The 24,711-nt window shown below is 42.2% G+C and overlaps 1 protein-coding gene across 6 annotated transcripts in view; it reads right to left on the reverse strand.

Annotated features, from left to right (window-relative positions):
* Positions 1-24,711, reverse strand: part of cadps2 (Ca++-dependent secretion activator 2) — a 706,406-nt gene that overhangs the window by 303,043 nt on the left and 378,652 nt on the right. For all 6 annotated transcript variants that reach the window (XM_072267874.1, XM_072267873.1, XM_072267872.1 and 3 more), the window contains exon 8: positions 24,204-24,343. In XM_072267874.1, coding sequence (XP_072123975.1) covers positions 24,204-24,343 — 140 coding nt within the window. The remainder of the gene's footprint in view (positions 1-24,203; positions 24,344-24,711) is intronic.

Here is a 24,711-nt window from a genome sequence, read left to right on the forward strand (position 1 = left end):
CTATTTGATTGCTACTCTTGTCCATTGGCAACCTTACACCCCCCCACCCCCCAACCCTGCTCGGCCGGTCCGCAAGAATATTGTCAATATTAAACCGGTCTGCGGTGCGAAGAAGGTTGGGGACCCCTGGATTAAGGAAGCTTTCCTGAACACATTTGACAAACTCTTTCCCATTCAGCCCTTCTACAACATGAGAGGTCCAGTCAATATGTGGAAAGTTAAAATCACCTGCTATCAAAACCTTATGTTTCATGCAACAGTCTGTGATCCCTCGAAAGTTTACTCCCCTAAATCTTGTGGATTGTCAGGTGGTCTATAATATAATCCCATTAACGTGGTCGTACCTTTCTTATTCCTCAATTCTACCCATAAAATCTTACTAAATGAGCCCACCAGTCTATCCTCATTGAGCACCGTTGTGACATTTTCCCTGAGTAGTAATGCCACCCCTCTCCTTTTAATCCCTCCCGCACTATCACAATTAAAACAACAGAACCCGGAACATTGAGCTGCCAGCCCTGCTCCTCCTGCAAACAAGTCTCTCTGATGGCTACAATTTAATAATTCCATGTGCTGATCCATGTCCTAAGCTTGTCCACTTTTTCTACAATACTCCTTGTATTGAAATTTATGCAGCCCAGAACATTAGTCCCTCCATGCTCAACATTTTGATTCCTGACTTTGTATGTAGCTTAACAACATCTTTCTTCACAACCGCTCCACTATCTGTTCTGGCGTTCTAGTTCCCATCCCCCTGAAACTCTACATTAAACTCCGCTCTGTAGCACTACCAAACCTTCGTGTTAGGATATTAATCCCACTCCTGTACAGGTGCAAACAATCCCTTCTTCCCTAGAAGAAAGAATAATGCTCCAAAAATGTAAAGCCCTCCCTTCTGCATCAACATCTTAGCCATGCGTTAAACCATGAAATCTCCCTATTTCTGGTCTCATCAGCGTGTGGTATGGGTAGCAATCCTGAGGTCACAACCCTGGAGGTCCTGCCTTTAACATAGCACCTAAGTCCCTGAACTTACCTTGCCGAACCTCGTTACACTACCTATCTATGTCATTGGTACGTGCGTGGACCACAGCCTCCGGCTGTTCACCCTCCCACTGAAGAATGCTGAGGACTCGATCCGAGATATTCCTAGCCCTGGCACCCAGGAATCCTGTTCTTGTCCACAGAACCTCCTTTCTGTCCCCTTAACCAATGAATACTCAATCACTACAGCTCACCTCTTCTCCCCCCCAACCCCACCTTCCTTTCTGAGTGTCAGAGTCAGACTTAGTACCAAAGCCCTGACTACTGTTGCTTTCCTTTGCTAGGCCATTCTCGCCAACAGTAAAAAAAGTGGTATGCATATTTGGAACTGCCACAGGGGTACTCTGAACTGGCTGCCTATCTCCATTCACCCTCCTGACGGTCACCCAGTTACCTATGTGTGTCCTGCACCTTGGGTGTGACTACAACCCTCTATGTTCTGTCTATTAACCCCTCAGCTTCCTGAATGATCCAGAGCTCATCCAGTACCAACTCATTAACACGGTCTGTTAGAAGCTGTAGTTGGATGCACTTCTTGTTTGTAGTCATCCGGGACACTAGAGGTCTCCCTAACTTCCCACAAGAGGAGCATTCCAGTATCTTGTCTGGCATTCCACTGCTCTACATGTGCAAAAAAGAATAAAGAAGGAATAAATAACAAAAAATAAAAATGACTTTGACAAATGCTTAATTATGCACAATCCAATGTCTCCTTAGGACAGTGGCATGCAAAATATGCTGACTGCCCCTGCTCGCTTCCTTTAAACGCTCTCTCTCTCTCCAAATATCCAGTTTCTCCTCAGGACTGTGGTGTGCAAAAATGGGATAGAATTCCTCTTGTCCTACCTACCAGCCGATGAGCCTCTGCATCTAAAGTTCAAAAGTTCAAAGTTCAAAGTAAAATTTATTATCAGAGTACATACATGACACCACATACAGCATGAGATCCTTTTTCCTGTGGGCTTACTCAGCTAGTCTATAGAACAGTAACTGTAAACAGGATCAAAGAACAACAAACTACAAATGCAAATATAAATAAATAGCAATAAATAACAATATGAAATAACAAGACAAAGAGTCCTTAAAGTGAGATCATCAGTTGTGGGAACACTAGAAATAGAATGAGTGTAGTTATCCTCTTTTGTTCAAGAGCCTGATGGTTGAGGGGTAGTAACTGTTCTTGAACCTGGTGGTGTGAGTCCTGAGGCACTTGTACCTTCTACCTGATGGCAGCAGCGAGAAAAGAGCATGGCCTGGATAGTGAGGATCTTTTTAATGATGGATGCTGATGTTCTCTGACAACATTTCATATAGATGTGCTGAATGGTTGGGATGGCTTTACCCGTGATATACTGGGCCCATTAATATTTCCATACCAGGCCAAACTGCAGCCAGTCAATAGACTTTCTACCACACACCTACAGATGTTTGTCAAGGTTTTTGATAACATGCCGAATCTCCACAGCCACCTACGGAAGTAAATACATTGTTGTGCTTTCTTTGCAAGCACATTTATATGATGAGTCCAGGACAGGTCCTCTGAGATACTGACACCTCGGAGTTTAGATTTATTGACCCACTCCACCTCTGCTCCTCTGATGAGTTTTGGCTCATGGATCTCTGGTTTCCCTTTCTTGAAGTCTGCAATCGGTTCCTTGGTTTTGCTGAGATTAAGTGAGAGGTTGTTGTTGTGACACCCCTCAGCCAAATTTTCTGTCTCCCTGCTGTATCCTGATTCATCACCACTTTTGACATGGTCCATAACAGTGGTGTCATCAGCAAACATGAATGTGGTATTGGAGTTGTACTTAGCCACAGAGTTATAGGTGTAAAGTGAGTAGAGCAAGGGGTAAACACACATCCCTGTGGTGCACCTGTGCTGATGGAGATTGTGGAGGAGATGTACTTGCCAAGCTGAACTGACTGGGGTCTGTAAATGAGGTAATCCAGGATCCAATTGCACAAGGGGGTACTGAAGCCCAGGTCTTGGAATTTACTGATTAGTCTTGAGGTGATGAAGGTATTAAATGTTGAGCTGTAATTGATAGAGGCCATCCCGATGTATACATCTTTGGTATCCAGATGTTCAGGGTTGTGTGAAGAGCCAATAAGATAGCATCTGCTATAGAGCTGTTGCTTCAGTGAGCAAATTGGCATTGATCCAAGTCACCACTCAGACAGGAGCTGATTTATTACAACACCAGCATTTCAAACACTTCATCATTGTGGATGTAAGTGCCGCTGGGCAATAGTCATTGAGGCAGGTTACCACGCTCATCTTGGGCACTGGGGTGATTGAAGTACATGGGTACCACACATTACCGAAGCAAGAGGTTGACAATATCAGTGAACATCTAGCCTACTATTCTCCACAACTTTCACCATCTTCAATAGGATCTTACCGCCAAACACATCCTTACCTACTCCGAACTCTTCACTTCCTGTGGGATTGTTCTCTCCGTGATTCCCTTGTCCATTCATCCCTCCCTACTAAACTCCAAACTGGCACCTATCTCTGCAAGTGGAAGAAGTCCTACACCTGCCCATTCTCCTCCTCCCTCGCCTTCATTTAGAGCCCCAACAGTCCTTCTAGGTAAGGCAACACTTCACCTGTAAATCTGTTGGGGTTGTGTACTGTATCTGGCGCTCATAATATGGTCTCCTCTACATTGGTGAGACCCGATGTAACTTCGAGGACTGGTTTGGCAAGTATGTTTGCTCTACCTGTAACAAGCAGAATTTCCTGCTGGGCAACCTTTTTAATTCGTATCCCCACTTTCTTTCTGAAATGTTGGCCAGTGGCCCCCTCCTCTGCCACTATAAGGTCACTCTCAGGTTAGAGGAGCAAAACCTCATATTCTGTCTGGGTAGCCTTCAACCTGATGTTATGAACGTCAATTTCTCTAACTTCCAGGAATTCCCCCCCCCCCCGCCCCTTCCCCCTATTTTCACCCCCATCTCTGGCTCCCCTCTTACCTCTTCTCATCTCCTCATCTGCCTATCACCTCACCCTGGTGCCCCTCCTCCTTCCCTTTCTCCCATGGTCACCTCTCCTCTCCTATCAGATTCCTTTATCTTCAGTCCTTTACATTTTCCATCTATTACCTTCCTGTTTCTCATTTCATTCCCTCATGTTGATCTCTCAAGGGCCTAGAAAATTTTATCATAAAAAATAATTCTAAATTTTCATAAATTCAACACAATAATGTTAATCTTTATTGAAGAAACCACTTAATTTTGAATTATCATAGCCCATCCGAATAGACTTATGTTTTGTGTATGTTGATACAAAGCTAAGACAAGATACGTCACTGAATACTTTTGCCATCAACTACGGTACTTAGTCAATTCCTTGGTGAGGAGCTTAGGTGAAAGGTTGAGGATTAGTCTATTATTCATTGGTATCTACACTCAGTGGCCACTTCATAAGGTACACCTGTAGACCTGCTCATTAATGCAAATATTTAATCAGCCAATTAAATGGCAGCAACTCAATACATAAAAGGTGCTGACATTCTCAAGAGGTTCATTTGTTGTTCAAGGCAAACATTAGAATGAGAAAGACACGTGATCTAAGTGACTTTGACTATGGAATAATTGTTAGTGCCAGATGGGGTGGTTTGAGTATCTCAGAAACTGTTGATCTCCTGGGATTTTCACACACAGCCATCTCTAGAGTTTACAGAGAATTGTCGAAAAACAAAAGAAAAACATCCAGTAAGTGGCTGGTCTGTGGACAAAAATGCCTTGTTAATGGGAAAGGTCAGAGGAGAATGGCTAGACTGGTTCAAACTGACAGGAAGGTGACAGTAACTCAAATAACCACACGTTTCTTCTGGTGTGCAGAAGAACATCTCTGAATGAACAACACATGTAACATTGAAGTGGATGGGTACAGCAGCAGAAGATCATGAACATACACTCAGTGGCCACTTTATTAGTTACAGGAGGTACTTAATAAAGTGGCTACTGTTATATCTTTCTCACAGTACTGATTCCAGTATTCTTAAAAAAACAGTAAGAACAACCCCATTGTAAAACGTGAGAGTTTATCTGTATCCCGATCCCATTATTGCCACTCAATCTTTGCCATTGTGATCACTAATGAAAAGATTCATGACTTTAATGTTTGATGGACACAGAAGTGGGAAGTGTTCTCACAGTATAGATTTGGTTTGGCTCCAGATATCTCATTAAAATCCTTAGTGAACACAGATTCAAAGTAGAGACCTTTCCGCAATCCTTAAGAGATTACATTATGATGTTTGTCATTCTACATCATCCATTATTTAATGTAATATGCTGCTTGGCGCAAATCAGGACAACTGGGGGGGGGATCTCATAGAAACATTACAAATGTTAAAAGGCCTGATTAGATATGGCAAAGTTATTTCCCATGGTAGGGGAGTCTAGGACAAGAGGGCATGACGTCAGGATTGAAGGACGTCCATATAGAACAGAGATGCAGAGAAATTACTTTAGTCGGAGGGTGGTAAATCTGTGGAATTTGTTGCCACGAATGGCTGTGGAGGCCAAGACATTGGGTGTATTTAAGACAGAGTTAGATAGGTTGTTGGTTAACCAGAGCATCAAAGGGTATAGGGAGAAGCCAGGGGAGTGGGGATGACTGGAAGAATTGGATCAGCCCAATGGCAGACTCAATGGGCCAAATGGCCTACTTATGCTCCTATATCTTATGGTCTTAATCTCAAGAGCTTGTGTCTTACTTTCATTAATAGCAATCATATAAGGAAGAAAAGTGACCTAACTCACTCATTGCAATATTCCAGGGATTTTTTTTATCAATTTATCAATTTATGTATAGCTACATTTTATTTAAATTCTTGAGAGGTTCGCTGAATTGTACTGAACTGGAGGTCAGCTACTACTTCCAGTGTTAACAACACCTTGAGCTATCTCTAAATATCACATTAATCTACTAAATATCCTAGAAGTGTTACTAATAAAATTCAAGACTGATTATTTTCAAAATTGGTATCAAAAGTTCCATGAATGATAAGCAAGGATCAATGGCTGTCAGGAAGCCATATGGATGGGTGATGAACTGAACAGTGATGGAGAATGTCTACCCATCACATAGTCATGATCAAAAACTTCTGCCAAATGACCTTCCAAGTTGCAGTTCTGTTTTGGCAAAAAATCTCAACCCATGTTCTGGACTAACATATAGGACCCATTCATAACCATTAAAGTTCCTGTCTTCCAATAACAAGTCCTCTTATTAATTTCTTTTATTTAGAGATACCGTGCAGAATAGGACCTTCCGGCCCAATGAGCCGCATAGCCCAGCAACCCGCTGACTTAACCCTAGCTTAATCACAGGAAAATTTACAATGACCAATTAGCCTATTAATTGGTACGTCTTTGGACTGTAGGAGGAAACTGGAGCATCCAGAAGAAACCCATGCACTCACAGGAAGGAATGTGCAAACTTCTTACAGAGTACACCGGAACTACAATAGGATTGCACTAACTACTACGCTACGATGATGCTCCAAGCACTTCAGAAAATTCTTACACCAGCACATTTTTCAAATCTGTTGCATTTAAGAAAAAGTATTGTGAGAGTCAACCTGGCAGTGATTCTGAATGTGTAATAGCTTTTGACTGTTTCAATTTCTTTGCATTCAGTGTACAATTCCTTAATGGCTTTTTAAAATGCAGATGGCAGCAGTAAAAGCTGGCAAGCTGTTGGGCAATTGCTTGTGTGAAGATGATTGTGGCGAGGCGTAGCTCAAATACCATCTATAAATTTGCTGACGATACAACCATTGTTGGTAGAATCTCAGATGGTGACGAGAGGGCGTACAGGAGCGAGATATGCTAACTAGCGGAGTGGTGTCGCAGCAACAACCTGGCACTCAACGTCAGTAAGACGAAAGAGCTGATTGTGGACTTCAGGAAGGGTAAGACGAAGATACACATACCAATCCTCATAGAGGGATCAGAAGTGGAGAGAGTGAGCAGCTTCAATTTCCTGGGTGTCAAGATCTCTGAGGATATAACCTAGTCCCAACATATCAGTTATAAAGAAGGCAAGATAGCAGCTGTATTTCATTAGCAGTTTGAAGAGATTTGGTATGTCAACAAAAACACTCATAAACTTCTATAGATGTACTGTGGAGAGCATTCTGACAGGCTGCATCACTGTCTGGTATGGAGGGGTTATTGCACAGGACTGAAAGAAGCTGCAGAGGGTTGTAAATTTAGTCAGCTCCATCCTGGGTACCAGCCTACAATGTACCCAGGACACCTTCAAGGAGCGGTGTCTCAGAAAGGCAGCGTCCATTATTAAGGATCTCCAGCATCCAGGTCATGCCCTTTTCTCGCTGTTAAAGCCAGGTAGGAGGTACAGAAACCTGAAGACACACACTCAGCCATTCAGGAACAGCTTCTTCCCCTCTGTTATCCAATTCCTAAATGGACATTGAACCCATGAACACTACCTCACTTTTTAAATATATGTTATTTCTGTTTTTGCATGATTTTTAAATCTATTCGATACATGTATACTGTAATTTATTTATATATTTATTTATTATTATTATTTTCTTCTATATTATGTATTGCATTGAACTGTTGCTGCTAAGTTAACAGATTTCATGACACATGCAGGTGATAATAAACCTGCTTTTGATTCTGATTGGTTTATTAACATGTTGCAACCGCTGCAGTGCAAATAAATTTAAACCAATCAATAACTGCTGTAGAAGCAAAAGGACTATCAAGTCACTTACTATGCAAGCCTACCATCTGCAAGTCAAGAAACTTTGATAGTGGAAATTTTGGTACATTCCTAGGGCCTTATTTATATTATATTTCTCACTCTTAACAGAGTAGACAGAGAGATGGTAGAAGTGTTCTGGGAACATTGTGCATTACGGAGCTTGTTTGACTTTCTACCTATTTACATTAATGGATCACAAGTGGGTGGATGCTCTGCCTAATTTTCCTCTCAACACTCCAACCAGATGATTTACACCCAAGTAAACTCAACCATGCAGTAACAAGCAGTGTACTGGTACACAATGAGTTGTGAAGTTTATAGTTTCACCTCTCGATACGCATTAGACTTGTGTCTGCGATTTCCCAGACCATTTGTGTCCATGATTTGCACTTAAGAATACTCAAGCTATCCCAAAAATTTCAAGTACTCTCAGTCCCCTAATAACCAAATAGCACTACCTGCATAACGTCCAAATGGTTTCACACCATTGTGACTATATCAGAATCATACACATGATGACCAAATTGATCCGCGCCCCTGATAACCCAACTAGTTTAAGTCTATGATACTTCTGCTTGCTGTGCTCTCATTCCTGGATAATTTGTATCCAGGAAAGACACAAATTAAAGTAATTCAGTACAGACTGGTACAGTTTAAAGCATCAACCATTTGCTGCATGTTGTCAGAGTATTCTGAAAATAGATCACAAGTGACGAAAGTCAGTGGCACTGAAAAAAATGGTGATAGGTAGTAAAATGTGACGACGAAAAATTATCAAGAGCAATGTAGGCTATCGTTTAAGAGGATTTAATATGAACTACTATGGTTTCTTCTTTCTGCAGTGTTTAATCCTTCTTTGAGTCAGATTTCCAAGTCATTTTCAGTTTAAAAATCAATCATGTCATAACAGAGTTAATGGTTGTGGGAGGAAGAAGGGAAAACATATGTTTACTTATAGTATTTTGAGTATCCTCAAAGTGGTACACACAATCACCACCAGTATTTTCTTTACCATATAAATACAGTATATTCGAAGACAGCAATTTGTATTTATACACTTAACATAGCATGTGGCAGCATTGAATATCAGTAAACTAAATTGGAACTCAAGGCAGATATTAGCGAAGAATGTGTGTAGAATTAAGTGATTAAGATTAGTGTAAATGGGTGGTTGTCATTCAGTAAGGATTCAGTGGCTTGAAAGGTCTGTTTCTTGTGCTGTATCTCTCTAAATGTAAATATGTGTAGAGGATTAGAGATGAACACTCAGAATTTAAATCCTTCGCAACTGAATATGTGGCTGCCATTGGTGGAAGGATTGAAATCAAAGATGAGCAAAAGGCTAAAATCTGAGCACCACAGATGTCATGGAGAATTATAAAATGAGAAAATATGGCACAGAAGAGCATGGAAAGATGAGAGGGGTGTGGAGATGATGGGATCGTAAAACTAAGACTTCAGTTTTGAAATTAAGGCATTGACTGACTGTGAGTCAATGTAGACCAATAGACAGAACAAGGTTTTATGAATGGGGACCGTATTTTCTGAGTTTGGTTTGTGTCTATGAGGTAAACGATGACAAGTTCCTTTTCCTGCTATTCAATATATTTCAATGGAGAGCTAGATGCTACTTTTAAGACCTTGACAGATGAAAATTAATCAAGTTGTTGAGAGGGTCACTAATTTGACCTTACCTGATGCTTCATATCTAGGGAAATAGATAGTGGTTCTATTTCTGAACAAAACTACTTCATGGTTTTATTGAAATTTATATTTGGGGGAACTTCAATAAACTTCTACAAATGTCCATTGGAGAGTATATTGACTGGTTGCATCACGGCCTGATCAGGAAGCAGCAATACCCTTGAACAGAAAAAAGGCAACAGATACAGCCCAGTCTACATTGGTAAAACACTCCCCACCGTTAAGCACACCTGCTAGGAGTGCTGTCGCAGAAAAGCAGCATCCATCATCAGGTATCTCACCACCCAGGGCATGCTCTCTTCTCACAGTAAGGAGATACAGGAGCCTCAGGACCCATACCACCAGGTTCAGGAATAGTTATTACCCCTCAACCAACAGGCTCTTGAACCAGAGGGGATAACTTCATTCAACTTCACTGATGTTCCACGATCTGTGGACTCACTTTCAAGGACTGTCATGTTCTTGATATCTAAAGCTTATTGATTTATTGTTGCTAGTTTGTTTTTTTAATTTTTGTATGACACAGTTACAGACATTTTATTTTTTGTTTACACAATTTGTCTTCTTTTGCACATTGGTTGTTTGTCTGTCTTATTGAATGTGATTTTTCATCGACCCTATTGTGTTACTTTGTATTTCCTGTGAATGCCCGCAAAAATAAGAATCTCAGGGTAGTATATGGTAACACGTTTGTATAGGTACTTTGATAATAAATTTACTTTCAACTTTGTATACCAACTGTACATATCAAGAGACCAAATGTGTTACCTACGTTTATAACTCTAAAAGGACGGACATATACAACAGCCTTCTGACGTTCTTAAAGAGCAATGTTGAGAAGTGAAGCTTTTCTGCTCTTTTGCTGTCTTAGACACTGCACCTTAGCTTCCACTATAGCCGGAGCTCTCTTGAGAAGAGGACAGGAAGTGCTACTGTATGGCAAAAACCCTCTAAGCTTTACTCTATGTACCTTACTAAAATATTCAATCATGAATATTCTGTCCAAGTGTTTCATTAGTAACCGCATAATAATCAAGAAGATCCAACTGCAGTGTTGTGCCTAATACAGCTTATACTAAGTATTATTAGAATAGATACAAAGCTGTATTTAACTCAGTGTCTAGGAAACTCAGTATTATGATATAGGAGAAATCTAGTAAAAGCAAGCAACACAGTGCCATTGCACAGTTTCTTAACAAAGGCCTTTAAAATTGCTGTATGCCATAGCACTTTAGAGATACAACATCAGTTCCTTTTAGTTGGCAGCAAATAAGCACTAGAAGGTTGTTTATATTCTTATATTATGACAATCTTTTGATAAACTTATCTCCCAATAATATAGCCCTGAGCATTGCTACAATTTCAAGATGTCCTTTCAACATGCAATGATTCCAATTTTGATATCAAAGTTGCTCAAATTTAATTGATTTGATAAAGCACTTAAATGCATGATCTTCCCCAGACCACAGCACAGAATAAGTTAATATTCTTGCCTGATGAACAATCTTAAATTATTTGCTCAGTTCAAACACTGTGCTCAAAACAAAAGATATGTTACCTAGTATCTTTGTTATCTAATATACAGTATGTTATCACTAAATAACAAAAAAGAGAAAAAAACACAAATGGCTTTGGAATTACAATGTGCTAGGAACATTAAGTAGCACAAGATTGACAAATTAGGAAAAATAAGTAGCACAGGACTGACAAATGAAGCAATCCTGCTGATGCTTGATGCACGAATCAACATTTTGCTCAACTAATCAGTTAATTCCATGCAGTCCTTTCAGTCTCAGTGGAAACGAGATCTGTGGCTGGACTAAAAGACTAATCAGTTTACTGACTGTGCTTTCACCAAGCATCTGGCAATATTAAGCTGTTAATCAACACACAAAAGGATAGCCTAATAGACATTTCCCACAGCACAAAAGGGGCTGCATTAATTCAATGATTTTAACATAGATATCATTTATATTAATAATTAACTAAAACTAAGTTAATTTTACTATTTAGAAACATATAAAGAAATATTTTCTGCTAAACCATTTTAAAACTCAATTACAATAAGTTTAGTAACTTTAAACATTTGCTCTACTCCATTCCTTCTGTTTGTCACACATATCAACATTAAACTTTGCAGTGTTGATGTTTTTGAGTGCTTCCGTTTGCACTAGTTAAGCCTCTATCAGGGGAGATCTGATACAGGTTTATAAGATTATGAGAGACGTAGATAGATTAGACAGACAGTATCTTTTTCCCAGGATTGGAATGTCTTACACCGGAGGGCATACGTTTAAGGTGAGAGAGGGTAATTTCAAAGGAGATGTGAAGGACAAGTTTTTTTTTACACAGAGGGGTGGGTGCCAGGAATGCACTGCCCAGGGTGGTGGAAGACGTAGAAACATTGCGGTCTTTTAAGAGACAATTAGAATGTGAGGAAAATGGAAGGACATGGACATTGTGAAGGCAGAAGAGATTAGTTAGTCAATTGATTACTAATCTAATTAGTTCAGCACCGTATTGTGGGCCAAAGGGCCTGTTCCTTTACTATACTGTTCTATGTTGCATCATGTTATCATGGTTCCTTGGGAACCAGGCATGACTTGCTGGCATTCTAGTTGAGGGTTCTGAGGCTAATAGGGGAGGATTTAACTCTGCCACAGACCCACCTGGGACATGAAGTATTTGAGAGGGAGAATGCTGAATAGCTAGTGTGCTCCTCCGTCCATTTACACAGAACTTCTGTGAGTCCTTTAAGTACCACTCAAGGTTTTCATTGTCACCCTGAATGCTCCTCCTGCGCTCTGAGTGGACAAGGGCCATGCGTTCCTAGAGATCAGTGAGAACGCTGCAATTTCAGGGAGGCTTTGAGGATGTGTTTAAATACTTTTGGACTGGAGTGTCTGTTTTGTGAATCTAGTGTTGGGCAAGTGCACAATGTGGTCCAACCAATGATTGACTGAGTGTAATTAAGGCTCAGTGTTAGGATTTTTGGGAACGAATCTATGTCCTGAGCTCACCTGAATTTCCCACGATACTTCTGCATTGAAATATATGCAGCTGAGGACACTAGTCACACCATGCTCAACCTTTTGATTCCTAACTTTGTCTGGGGTCTTAACAACATCTGTTTCCACAACCTCTTCATTAACTGTTCTGGCTCTCTGGTCCCCTTCTCCCTGCAACCCTTGTTTAAACCACAACATACAGCAGTAACAAATCTGCCCACTAGGACATTAGTTCCCCTCCAGTTCAGGTGCAAACAGTCTCTTCCGTACAGGTCCCACCTTCCCTCAAACAGAGTCCAATGATCCAAAAATCTGAAGCCCTTCCTCCTGCACCAACTGCTTAGCCAAGTGTTGAACTGTACAATCTCCCTGTTTCTGTCCTCATTAGCACGAGGCACAGGCAGTGATCCTGAGATCACAACCCTGGAGGTCCTGCCCTTCAACTTATCACTTAACTCCCTGAAATCACTTTGCAGGATCTCGTCAATCTTCCTACCTATGTCTTGGGTACCCGCATGGACCATGAACTCTGGCTGTTCACTGTCTCACTTAAGAATGCCAAGGACTCAATCCAAAATGTCCTGGACGCTGGCACAAAGGAAACAACATACCATCTGGCAGTCTCATTCACAGAGCCTTTCTGTCTCCCGAACTAACAAATCCCCCATAACCACAGATCAGCTCTTCCCCAGAGCCAGACTCAGTACCAGAAACCATCCGCTGTGACTTTCCTCTGCTATACCTGTTGTTGAAGGGGATGGCCACAGGGGTAATCTGCATTGGTGGCTTAACCCCACTTTTCCCTTTTTAACTGTCACCCAGTTTCCTGTATTCTGCACCCTGCCCTGGGTGTAACTACCACTCACTATGTCCTATCTATCACCCCCCAGCCTCTAGAATGTTCCAGAGTTCATCCAGTTCCAGGTCCAATTCCTTCACGTGGATTGCTAGAAGCTACAACTGGGTGCACTTTTCGTAGATGTCGTCGTCAAGGATACTGGAGGTCTCCCAGCCTTCCCACATCCCGCAAGAGGAGCATTTCACTATCCTGCCTGGCACCTTTACTGTTCTAACTGAGCGACTATAAACTGTGCAAGTAAAAAAAATCTACCTATAGCTTTTATTACCTTCTCTGACTGAAGCCTTTTCTTGCTGGAGCCTCGAAGAGTTAAATCCTAAAAAATCTCCTCTTTAACTCTGACCACTCCAATGATGGCAGCTCTGTTTTCTCCTGTCTTACTTTAGTTTGTTCTTACCAATCAATCTTGAATGTTGATTGGCTGCTGCACCAAACTGCCACGAGGTGCTGCCCTTTTGACTCAATCGGCGAACTTGAGTGAGCTATACCTTCTAAGGCTTACGATTAGGCAATGATCAAATTTAGAGAAAATTCCATCCTCTCCAGCAGGGGATACTGAATATGGTGTCAGAGAAGGTAGAAACAATGAAGGATGTAAGGGAACTGGTGAGACATATGTCAACTGTGTCAACATGAAAACTAACCGCACGTTTTCTAATAATGTTGCCCAAAAGGGTTAAGAATAGATCACCTGAGGACATTATATTCAATGGGAGCAGGAGCTGTAAAATAATTAGTACCATTGATACTTAAGAATAGAATCACAGAGAGAGAAGGTCAACTGAGTGTAAAATTTATCTTTGCTGTTGAGTAGTTTATTAAAATGACTCATGAATCTTTGCCTTTGATTATAAGGTTAAAATTTAAATTCCTGCATATTCAGTGAAATCAAAGTTGTGAAGGGAACATGAACCACAGACTGTAACACATTCCTTTTTCAGAAAAGCTTCAGCTGCTAGAGCACAAACCCAGGGCTGATCGAACTAAATGATCTACACACAGGCTCTGCTGTAAGTAAGAAAACAACAGTCATATCCTTCACCCCACCCACCCCCACCCCCTGTAATGTGTCAATTGACTCATTTTATGGGCTGGACAAATGACTTTTTAATTCACAACCATATGCAGAAAAATAAAGAAGCTACAACACCTTCCTACAACATTTACAAGCGTTAATTCAAAACAACTGAAAATCTTGTCATGCTAAAGATAATCTATTGATTATAATATACAAGATTCAAAGTATATTTATTATCAAAGAACGTATAAATTATACAACTTTGAGATTTGTTTGCTTACAAGTAGCCACAAAGCAAGAAACCCAAAAGATCCCAATTAAAGAAAAAAGAACAACACCTGATGCGCAAGAGAAAGGAAAAAAACACAAATTATGCAAACAATTGAAGCAACAACAACATTCCAAACAAAATTGAATCCTCAGATCCATACCCTGGAGTAGGCCCAAAGCCTCCCTTATCAGTTCATCATATTAGGGGTACCGAGGACAACAGCCTTCATAGACTCAGCACCATATTCACAGATATACTTAAGACTGTTATTGAAGCTTTCATCCTACCCTTACTAATTTCAATTACCATATTCTAATCAAACATCTCTGTACATTGTTATTATTAGACACTTATGTGCTTTACATTTCTAGTGATGCTTCCTACAGCTTATATGTATTCATTAGCCCAGATAAAAACTGAACCACAATATACCAGAAACTGTACCATACAGAGACTTAGAAATTACCACCTTTTAATGGTGTTAAAACAGCATTATAGGTTATCATAATGCTGTTTGTAAAAGTCACATAAGGAATAATAAATTAAAATTATTTGCTTCACAGTATTACACAGTGTAATATATGGATCTGTTTCTTTCATGATAGCGCCTCTAGACATGAAGAGTGGCATCAGGTTTGGTAGATGTCTTATCTAAGACAATGTTCTCGGTTTCCTGTGTCATGTTGCTGCCAGTAACGCCATCACTGAGAGGCAAGACTGGTGGCTGTAATGTGGCCGTCTTGTTGGATACAGTCGACTCTGGTGTGTTCTTAGGTTGAGCATGCAGTATCTGGTCCACATGACATCTCCAGTTCTGATCTCCAACAGTCACTGTGTACACTGAATCCAGTTCTTGTTGCTATCCTACTGGGAGTCCACTTATCTTCTCGGTAATCAAGCACTAGGACTTTCTGCCCAATCTTGAAGCTCCTTGCTGCTTCACCTGGCAACTGGTTGAACTGTTTCTTCTGTACTTCCCTCTGTAGATCTGATTTCAGGAGCTCTATGCAAGATCTCAGATAATTGTTCATGAACAGCATTGCAGGAGTTTGATTTGCCGTCGCATGAACAGAGTTCTGATACACGGAAAGGAAGTTGTCCACCTTCCTTTAGAGAATGACCTCCTTGTCCATCACTTTAATGGATATCCACCTTTAGAACTGTGAAGTTAGTTATGGGCTGTAATTGTGAAAGCAAATTTATTTGGAATATGTGTTTATGAAAGGGAAATTGTATGTTTTGTATATATACAGTTTTATGTTGCATTAATCTAAAGGTGGAGGAAGTGTAATGTATGGATCTATTTATTTTAGAACAGTGACCCCCCCCCAGCCCTACATATTGATCTGTTGTCTGCACATGTGCTGTTGTTTATGCATGTGCATTATTCTCTCTTTCTCTGTGCAAAACCATCTCTCGAGTGCATGTTTTTACTTAATATATATGTAGTTGTGCACAGACACAACACACAGTATCAGTTTCAGCACAACAGCACTCCACTGATCTACAGCAAGTTTTCTGTGGTCACTTCTTTAAACGATATCACACAGTACAAGCTACATCCTTCCCAGCGAGGTTTGCTGAATGAATGGATGCTGCAATGATGGGCAGAGTGGGAGAGTGCTGGCTAGGGGTCAGATGATTTGGGCAGGCTGGTGAAGAACAGTGTCATCAGCTGGAATGTCCTTTGTGCAAGAGAGGCATAGAGCCATAGTCTAACACAACATGGAAACAGGTTCTGTAGCCCAACTCAACCATGCCAATCACAATGCCCAACTCATCCATGACAACCACGATGCCCATCTAAGCTACTCCCATTTGCTTGCAATTGGCTAAAATCACTCTAAACCAGGGGTTCCCAACCTTTTTTATGCCATGGACCCCTACCATTAACTAAAGAGTCCATGGATCCCATTTTGGGAAACCTTGTTCTAAACCTGCTCCAACCTTTGTACCTGCCCCAATATATTCTAAATATCATTATCGTACTGGCCTCAACCACATCCTCTATAGCAGCTTGTCCTGTATACCCACCACCTTCTGTATGAAGAAGTTGCCCTTTTAAATCTTTCCCCTCTAACCTCAAAACTATACCCTCTAAGTTTTCCAGCATCTGCAGATTTTCTCTTGTTTGTGATTGGACCCTTTAAGTTTTGATTCTTGGGGAAAAGGCTGAGTGCATTCACTCTTTCTTTGCCTGTATGATTATATATACCTCTGTTCGGTCACCCCTCAGTCTCCAACACCCCAAGGAATAAAGGTCTAGCCTGCCTCAACTTGCCCCAGTACTCACTTCCTCAAGTCCCAGGAGCACCCTTGCAAATCTTTTCAGCACTCCTTCTAGTTCAATAACTAGTTGTTAGGGTGGTCACAATAAAGACATCAATGAAATCCAGTGACTACTTTGGGGAAGACCACAATTCAGACAAATTCCTATGGCCACTTTGCCTGCTCCCATTGGCTACAGGAAGTCTCCTTTCCTTGATTATTGAGTATGGGAGTTCTCCCTAATACAGCAGTAAGCAGCAAACAGTCACAAGAGTAAAATCTGTGCAGCTTATCACACAATACAACTATGTCTGGATAATGTTGTGGATTTAAAACCACAGATCAAAGTGTTATCATTATTACTCTTAGTAAACATTACTTTGCATAGAGGTTTGATGAGCAAAAGTATAAAGATAATATAAAGTATCAAGTTTTTCTTCTGATTTCAGGAATAAATGCTAACAGAGGGCAGCCAAAAGGAAAAATTTCCAGCTCCATGCTACAAATAACACCACATGTATCAAACTTCTGAATGATTATGGGTAATCCATGTTGAACTTAATCAAGTTGGACGACCTGCTTGGATTGTCTGTTTCACTGGATCTTTTACAAATTTCACAACTCCATGAACACAAAAATACTCAGGTGATCAGAACAGATCAAAAGTTGTACATAGCAGATAGAAGAAATAATATAGGATGATGTGACTATCACTACGGAGTCAGTGCCTGGTGCTAGGTGGATTCTTACGGGGTTGGAAAGGTTGATGAGGTAGGCAAAGATGTCCTTTAAGCCTGCAAAATCAAGATCTGTAGTAACTCATAAAAAGTAAAGGAGAAATTTTGTTTCTCTGTTGAGGACATTCCAATTCCTACCATCACAGAGAACCCTGTTAAAAGTCTTGGGAAGATGTTTGATACAACACTCAGAGATAAGGCGGCAATAAGAAACACCTGTGGGGAGTTTGAACAATGGTTGCAAGAGGTTGACAGAACTGGTCTTCCAGGGCGGTTTAAGGCATGGATTTACCGCACGGTATTCTACCAAGAATCACACATCAAAGTTGCTGGTGAACGCAGCAGGCCAGGCAGCATCTCTAGGAAGAGGTACAGTCGACGTTTCAGACCGAGACCCTTCGTGTGGTTCAGGTCTCGGCCTGAAACGTCGACTGTACCTCTTCCTAGAGATGCTGCCTGGCCTGCTGCGTTCACCAGCAACTTTGATGTGTGTTGCTTGAATTTCTAGCATCTGCAGAATTCCTGTTGTTCTACCAAGAATCCTCTGGCCACTGCTTCTCTATGAGTTTCCAATTTCCACTGTTGCTGAATTAGGGAGGGTAGTCAGCCCGTTTACCAAGGAACATCAGCAGCATCGCTCTGTACGGGAATAACTGTAAACTGAGGCTCCCTCTGAAATCCATCGAGGAGGAGTTCAAGGTTTTGCGAGCAAGAGAGGTGCTGCTGTTCTGGGAATCTTCAGATCCAAAGGTTGCCGGAGCGAGAGTGGCAGTGAGAACTGGAAGAAAGCGGAGAGCAGAAGCCGCAGTGGAAGAAGTTGAGGCATGACTGCACCACAAAGTGCTGGTGGGGCTAGTTGCCAAGGGAAGAGCTGGACTTGGAAGCCTTGAAGCCCCCCATTTTGACAAAGTGCAGGGGAAAGAGTGATGAGAACTGGTCCAGAATGAAGTAAGGACAGCTGTGGAGGAGGAGAGGATCAGCAGAGCAGTGGCAGTGAAACAACAAGGAGCCTGGACCAAATGGGAGCAGGTGATTGAGCGAAAGATCACGTGGAACAATCTCTGGAAGGTGGATCCACACCGCATCAAGTTCCTTATCCAGGCTGTTTATGATGTCCTTCCTAGCCCATCCAACCTGCACTGCTGGGGCCTTGCAGAACGACCAGCTTGCCCCCTCTGTAAGAGGACCGGTATGCTAGAGCATATTCTGAGCTGCTGCCCCAGAGCTCTTGCCGATAGCCGTTATCGGTGGTGGAATGATCAGGTCCTCCGGACAATTGCTGAGACAACCTGCAGCACCCTTAGCATCTGCCAGAAAACAAGTCCTGTCAAGAATACCATCTGCTTTGTCAAAGAGGGGTAAGACCAACAGAACACCAGAAAGCAACCGGCTTGCTCTTCACTGCGCAGGACTGGAAGCTAAACACAGACCTGGGAAAACAGCTGCAGTTTCCTCCCCACATCACAGAGACTACATCGCGGCCCAACATTGTGTTGTGGTCCGACTCATCAAAGCACATTCTTAAGCTTGAGCTTACCGTGCCATGGGAAGAACGCATGAGGAGGCCTATGAGCGGAAAATTATCTGAATGGTGGCCGATTAGGAAAAGGGGAGGTGCAACGAGACCTGGGTGTCATTATACGCCAGTCATTGAAAGTGGGCATGCAGGTACAGCAGGCGGTGAAAAAGGTGAATGGTATGCTGGCATTTATAGCGAGAGGATTTGAGTACAGGAGCAGGGAGGTACTATTGCAGTTGTACAAGGCCTTGGTGAGACCACACCTGGAGTATTGTGTGCAGTTTTGGTCCCCTAATCTGAGGAAAGACATCCTTGCCATAGAGGGAGTACAAAGAAGGTTCACCAGATTGATTCCTGGGATGGCAGGACTTTCATATGAAGAAAGACTGGATGAACTGGGCTTGTACTCGTTGGAATTTAGAAGATTGAGGGGGGATCTGATTGATACGTATAAAATCCTAAAGGGATTGGACAGGCTAGATGCAGGAAGATTGTTCCCGATGTTGGGGAAGTCCAGAACAAGGGGTCACAGTTTGAGGATGGAGGGGAAGCCTTTTAGGACCGAGATTAGGAAAAATTTCTTCACTCAGAGAGTGGTGAATATGTGGAATTCTCTGCCACAGGAAGCAGTTGAGGCCAGTACATTGGCTATATTTAAGAGGGAGTTAGATATGGCCCTTGTGGCTACAGGGATCAGGGGGTATGGAGGGACGGCTGGGGCGGGGTTCTGAGTTGGATGATCAGCCATGATCATAATAAATGGCGGTGCAGGCTCGAAGGGCTGAATGGCCTACTCCTGCACCTATTTTCTATGTTTCTATGTTTCTAAAAGAGCCGAGTATGAAGATCTGAAGAACAACTGCCAAAGAAGAGGCCAGCGAGCAAAGCATTGGCCTGTGGAGGTTTGGTGTCGTGGCTTTGCAGGCCAGTTGCTCTGCAAAGTATACACTGCACTTGGAATCAGGGAGAAGAAGGAGAGCCATTTCTACCACCATAGATGCAGCAGAGGAAGCATCAAGATGGCTCTGGATAAAGAGGCCAGATCCATGGGTTGCTGCTAGGACACAGGCCGGGGTCTGATCAACCCCGGTCGGGTCGCCTGGGCGAGGGTGTATGATTTTGAAAGACCCGAAACACCTGACGACCCCAGGTAACATCACTGATGATGTGCCCTAGCTTAGCATCATGCAGATAGAAAGATAGAAACATCGAAAACCTACAGCACAATACAGGCCCTCCAGCCCACAAAGTTGCGCTGAACATATCCCTAATTTAGAAATTACTAGGCTTACCTATAGCCTTCTACTTTTCTAAACTCCATGAACCTATCCAAAAGACCCTATTGTATTCACCTTCACCACTGTTGCCGGCACCAATGCCACACACTCACCACTCTCTGAGTAAAAAACTTACCCTTGACATCTCCTCTGTACTTACTCCCCAGCACCTTAAACCTGCGTCCTCTTGTGGCAACCATTTCAGCCCTGGGAAAAAGCCTCTGACTATCCACACGATCAATGCCTCTCATCATCTTATACACCTCTATCAGGTCACCTCTCATCCTCCGTCGCTCTAAGGAGAAAAGACTGAGTTCTCTCAACCTGTTTTCATAAGGCATGCTCCCCAATCCAGGCAACATCCTTGTAAATCTCCCCTGCACCCTCTCTATGGCTTCCATATCATTCCTGTAGTGAGTCGACCAGAACTAAGCACAGTACTCCAAGTGGGGTCTGAACAGGGTCCTATATTGCTGCAATATTACCTCTTGGCTCCTAAATTTAATTCCACGATTGATGAAGGCCAATACACTGTACACCTTCTGTTTTTGTAAGAACTAGAACAGTGCAGCACACTACAGGGACTTTGGCCCACAACATTGTACTGACCTTTTAACTTACTCCTGGATCAATCTAACTCTTCTCTCCCACATGGGTCTTCATATTTCTTTCATCCAAGTTCTATCTATGAGTTTCTTAAACATCACTAATGTATCTGCTTCTACCACCACTCCTGGCATCATTTTCTGTGTAAAAATCCTACCTCTACCGTCCCTCCTATACTTCCCTCCAATTACCTTAACATTATGCACTCTTGTATTCACCACCTCCCTGGGAAAAAGGAAATGGCTATCCACATTATCAATGTCTCTCATCATCTCATACATCTCCATCAAGTCACCTCTCATCCTTCACTCCAAAGAATAAAGTCCGAGCTCACTCTACCTTTCCTCATAAGAGATCATCTTTAATCCGGGCAGCATGAATGGAGCACAATACTCCAGGTGAGGTCTAACCAGAGCTGCAACATTACCCCTCTGCTCTTGAACTCAAACCCTTGACTGATGAAGGCCAACACAACATATGTTTTCTTAACCACCATATCAATTTATGTGGCAACTTTGAGGGATCTGTGGACTTAGACCCCATGATCCATCTGTTCCTCCACACTGCTAAGAATGCTACCATTAACACTTTACTCTGCCTTCAGATTTGACCTTCCAAAATTTATCTTTTCACACTTTTCAGGATTGAACTCTGTCTGCCACTTTTCAGCCAAGCATTACATCCTATCAATGTCCTATTGTATTTTACTGAGAATGACTCATATCCCGACAGCCCAAAGTCTTCTGAACAACTGCAAGGCACGTATTAGGAGCATGATGGAATGCTGTAATAGAATACTCTCCACCTCACGGGATAGCTGCAACTCCAAGAGCTCGCCAAAAACTTGGACAAAGTAGGCTGCTTGACAGGTAGTCGTCCCTAAAAGTTTACAACCTCCTCCACCAGTCCATAGTAGCTGCTGTTGCCACCATCTACAAACTGCACTGCAGTTACTCTCCTAAGCTACTCTAGCAGCATCATCCAGACTCACAACCTCTGTCACCAAATATTACAAGGGCTTCAGATAAAACACCACCACCTGCAGTTTTCACCTCCACCTCTCCATCCATTAAAGTTGAGCACTATCTGGACTTGGAAAAAAAATTGCTCTTCCTTCATCTTCACCTTGAATAATTCTAGCATTTAACAACCAACAGTATGTGGAGTTGTTCACCAGTAGTCTGCAGTGATTCAAGAAGATAACTCACCATTCACCTTCTCAATGGTAACTAACAATAAATTCTGGCCTGGATGGTAATGCCCACATCCTTGGACACAGAAGAAAGACTGCAGAGGCTGCAGTGGACTATTGTACAAAAGATGCTAGTGGAACTCAGCAGGTCAGACAGTGTCTGTGGAGGGAAATAAAAAGTGGATGTTTTGGGCCAAGATCTTGGATGGGAAGTGGAATTAAAATGGCTGGCTATGGAGGAATCTGGGGTGTTATGATGGGTGGAGCAAAAATGCTTAAAGAAAAGATCCTCCAATCTGCGTCAGGTCTCATGACGTAGAGGAAACCATACCATGAGCATCTGATGCAATAAGTGATCCAAATGGATTCAAATGTGAAGTGATGCCTCACCTGGAATAATTGGTTAGGGCCTTGAATGGTGGTGATGGTGGAGGTGTAAAGGCAGGTGTAATACTTGGGACCATTGCAGGGATAAGTGCCTGGGGGTGATTGGTAGGGAAGGGTGAGTGGATAAGGGAGTTGCAGAGAGACTGATCCCTGTGGAAAGTGAAGAGCGGAACAGAGGGGGTAGGTGTGCCTGGTGGTGCAATTTATGGAGAATTATGTGTTGGATGCGAAAGTTCATGTAGATGATGACAAGGACTGCTATGCTGGTGGTGGGGAAGGGGTGGAGATAAAATGTAGGGAGATGTGCAAAAAAAGGAGGAGATATGGGTGAAGCAACACACGCCAAAGTTGCTGGTGAACGCAGGAGGCCAGGCAGCATCTCTAGGAAGAGGTACAGTCAACGTTTCAGGCCGAGACCCTTCGTCAGGACTTCGTCAGGGTGAAGGCAGCATAGACAGTGGTGCAGGAGAAACCCCATTTTCTGAAAAAAGGGAACATCTAACATATCCTTGAATCAAAGCCACATCATGAGAAGAGACAGAGTGGAGATGAAGTAACTGAGAAAAGAGAATAGCATCCTTGCGAGTGACAAGGTGGGAAGAGGTGTAGTCAAGGTAACTGTGGGAGTGAGTACATTTGTAAAAGATGTTGGTACATAACTGGAGACAAAGAGTTCAAGGAATGAGAAGGAGGCGTTGGAGATGGACCAAGTAAAATTGAGGGTGGGGTGGAAGTTGATGGTGAAATTGATAAAATTGACCAGTTCTGCTGGGCACTGGAAGCAGCACCAGAAGTGTTTGCCAATGTAGTGGAGAAAGAGCTGTGATGTGTTACTGGTGTGGGGTTGGAACACAGACTGTTCCGCATAGCCAACAAAAAGGGAGGCATAGCTGGGCCCATGCGAGGGCCCGTGGCAATATTTTTGCTCTGTGGAAAGTGGGAGGAGCTGAAAGAGATGTTGTTGGGGGGGGTGTAAAAGAGATGTTGTTAAGCGGGGGGGGCGTACCAGTTCTGCCAGATGGAGGAAAGGCCTGATGAAGGATCTTGGGCTAAAATGTCGACTGTTTGTTTCCCTCCACAGATGCAGCCTGACTTACTGTATTTCTCCAGCACTTTCTAGGGCGATATAAAGATAGGGTCATTATGTGATGAAAAGTTTTTCCTCAAATAGCAAACAAAGGAAACGCTGGTGATGTATGTTTTAAGTAATTTAACATATCAATGTTAAATTAATTACAGCATGTTGGCCTTTCATTTGTTGAGTCAATATCGAGAGGTCAGGATCAAGCAGTCTCAATAGAGGATGTTCCATCATTTCTAACATTAACAGTAAGGCAGTATTTATGAAAAGAATCTGCAATGTCTCCCACCAGGTACATTATGTACAACCTAAATACTTCTAAGAGTTCTCTGACTTTCTAAGTCTGGTGCAATTGAATGTGATACCATGAACTTCTGTGAATGGCAAGAACTATTTCCCTCTAATACCCCCAGATTTCATGTGTACCAGAAACCAGCTGTCATGCTTTCCATCTGTAAAAAGGTCATTACTATTGCAGACTTACCCACAATGCTTCATGTTTGGAGGTTTATCCATCCTTACTGCTAGCCGTATTTTCAGATCTGAATCTTGGCTATTTTTTGGAGTAATCATCTTGTGCAATTCGGGTGCCTTTGGACTATTGGAAGTCGGGTAAAGAATTACCTGAAAAACAGTGACAAGCTTCATATCAGCAGAATGATAAAAGACACTCACGTCTTCAAGAAGTAAGAAGTTGAGTGCAGAACTGGAGAGTCCCCTTGACATTCCATTCTGATCAGCCCAGCTTCTCTCAGCTGCTCCCTGCAGCAGATCTGACTTCAAACTACATATTAACATTGCAGCAGCTTCCTATGATGCCCTCAGGTGTAAAAGCCCGTATCAAAAGTGAAAGGAATGTCAATTCCATGGAAAAAGATTTTAAAAAATTAGTTTTATTTGTCACATGTACATCGATAAATTGAAACATACAGTGAAATGTGTCATTTTGCATCGACCAACACGGTATGAGGATTATGCCTGCAAGTGTCACC

The sequence above is a fragment of the Mobula birostris genome, chromosome 9, assembly GCF_030028105.1.
Source record: "Mobula birostris isolate sMobBir1 chromosome 9, sMobBir1.hap1, whole genome shotgun sequence".
Taxonomy (NCBI): Eukaryota; Metazoa; Chordata; class Chondrichthyes; order Myliobatiformes; family Myliobatidae; genus Mobula; species Mobula birostris.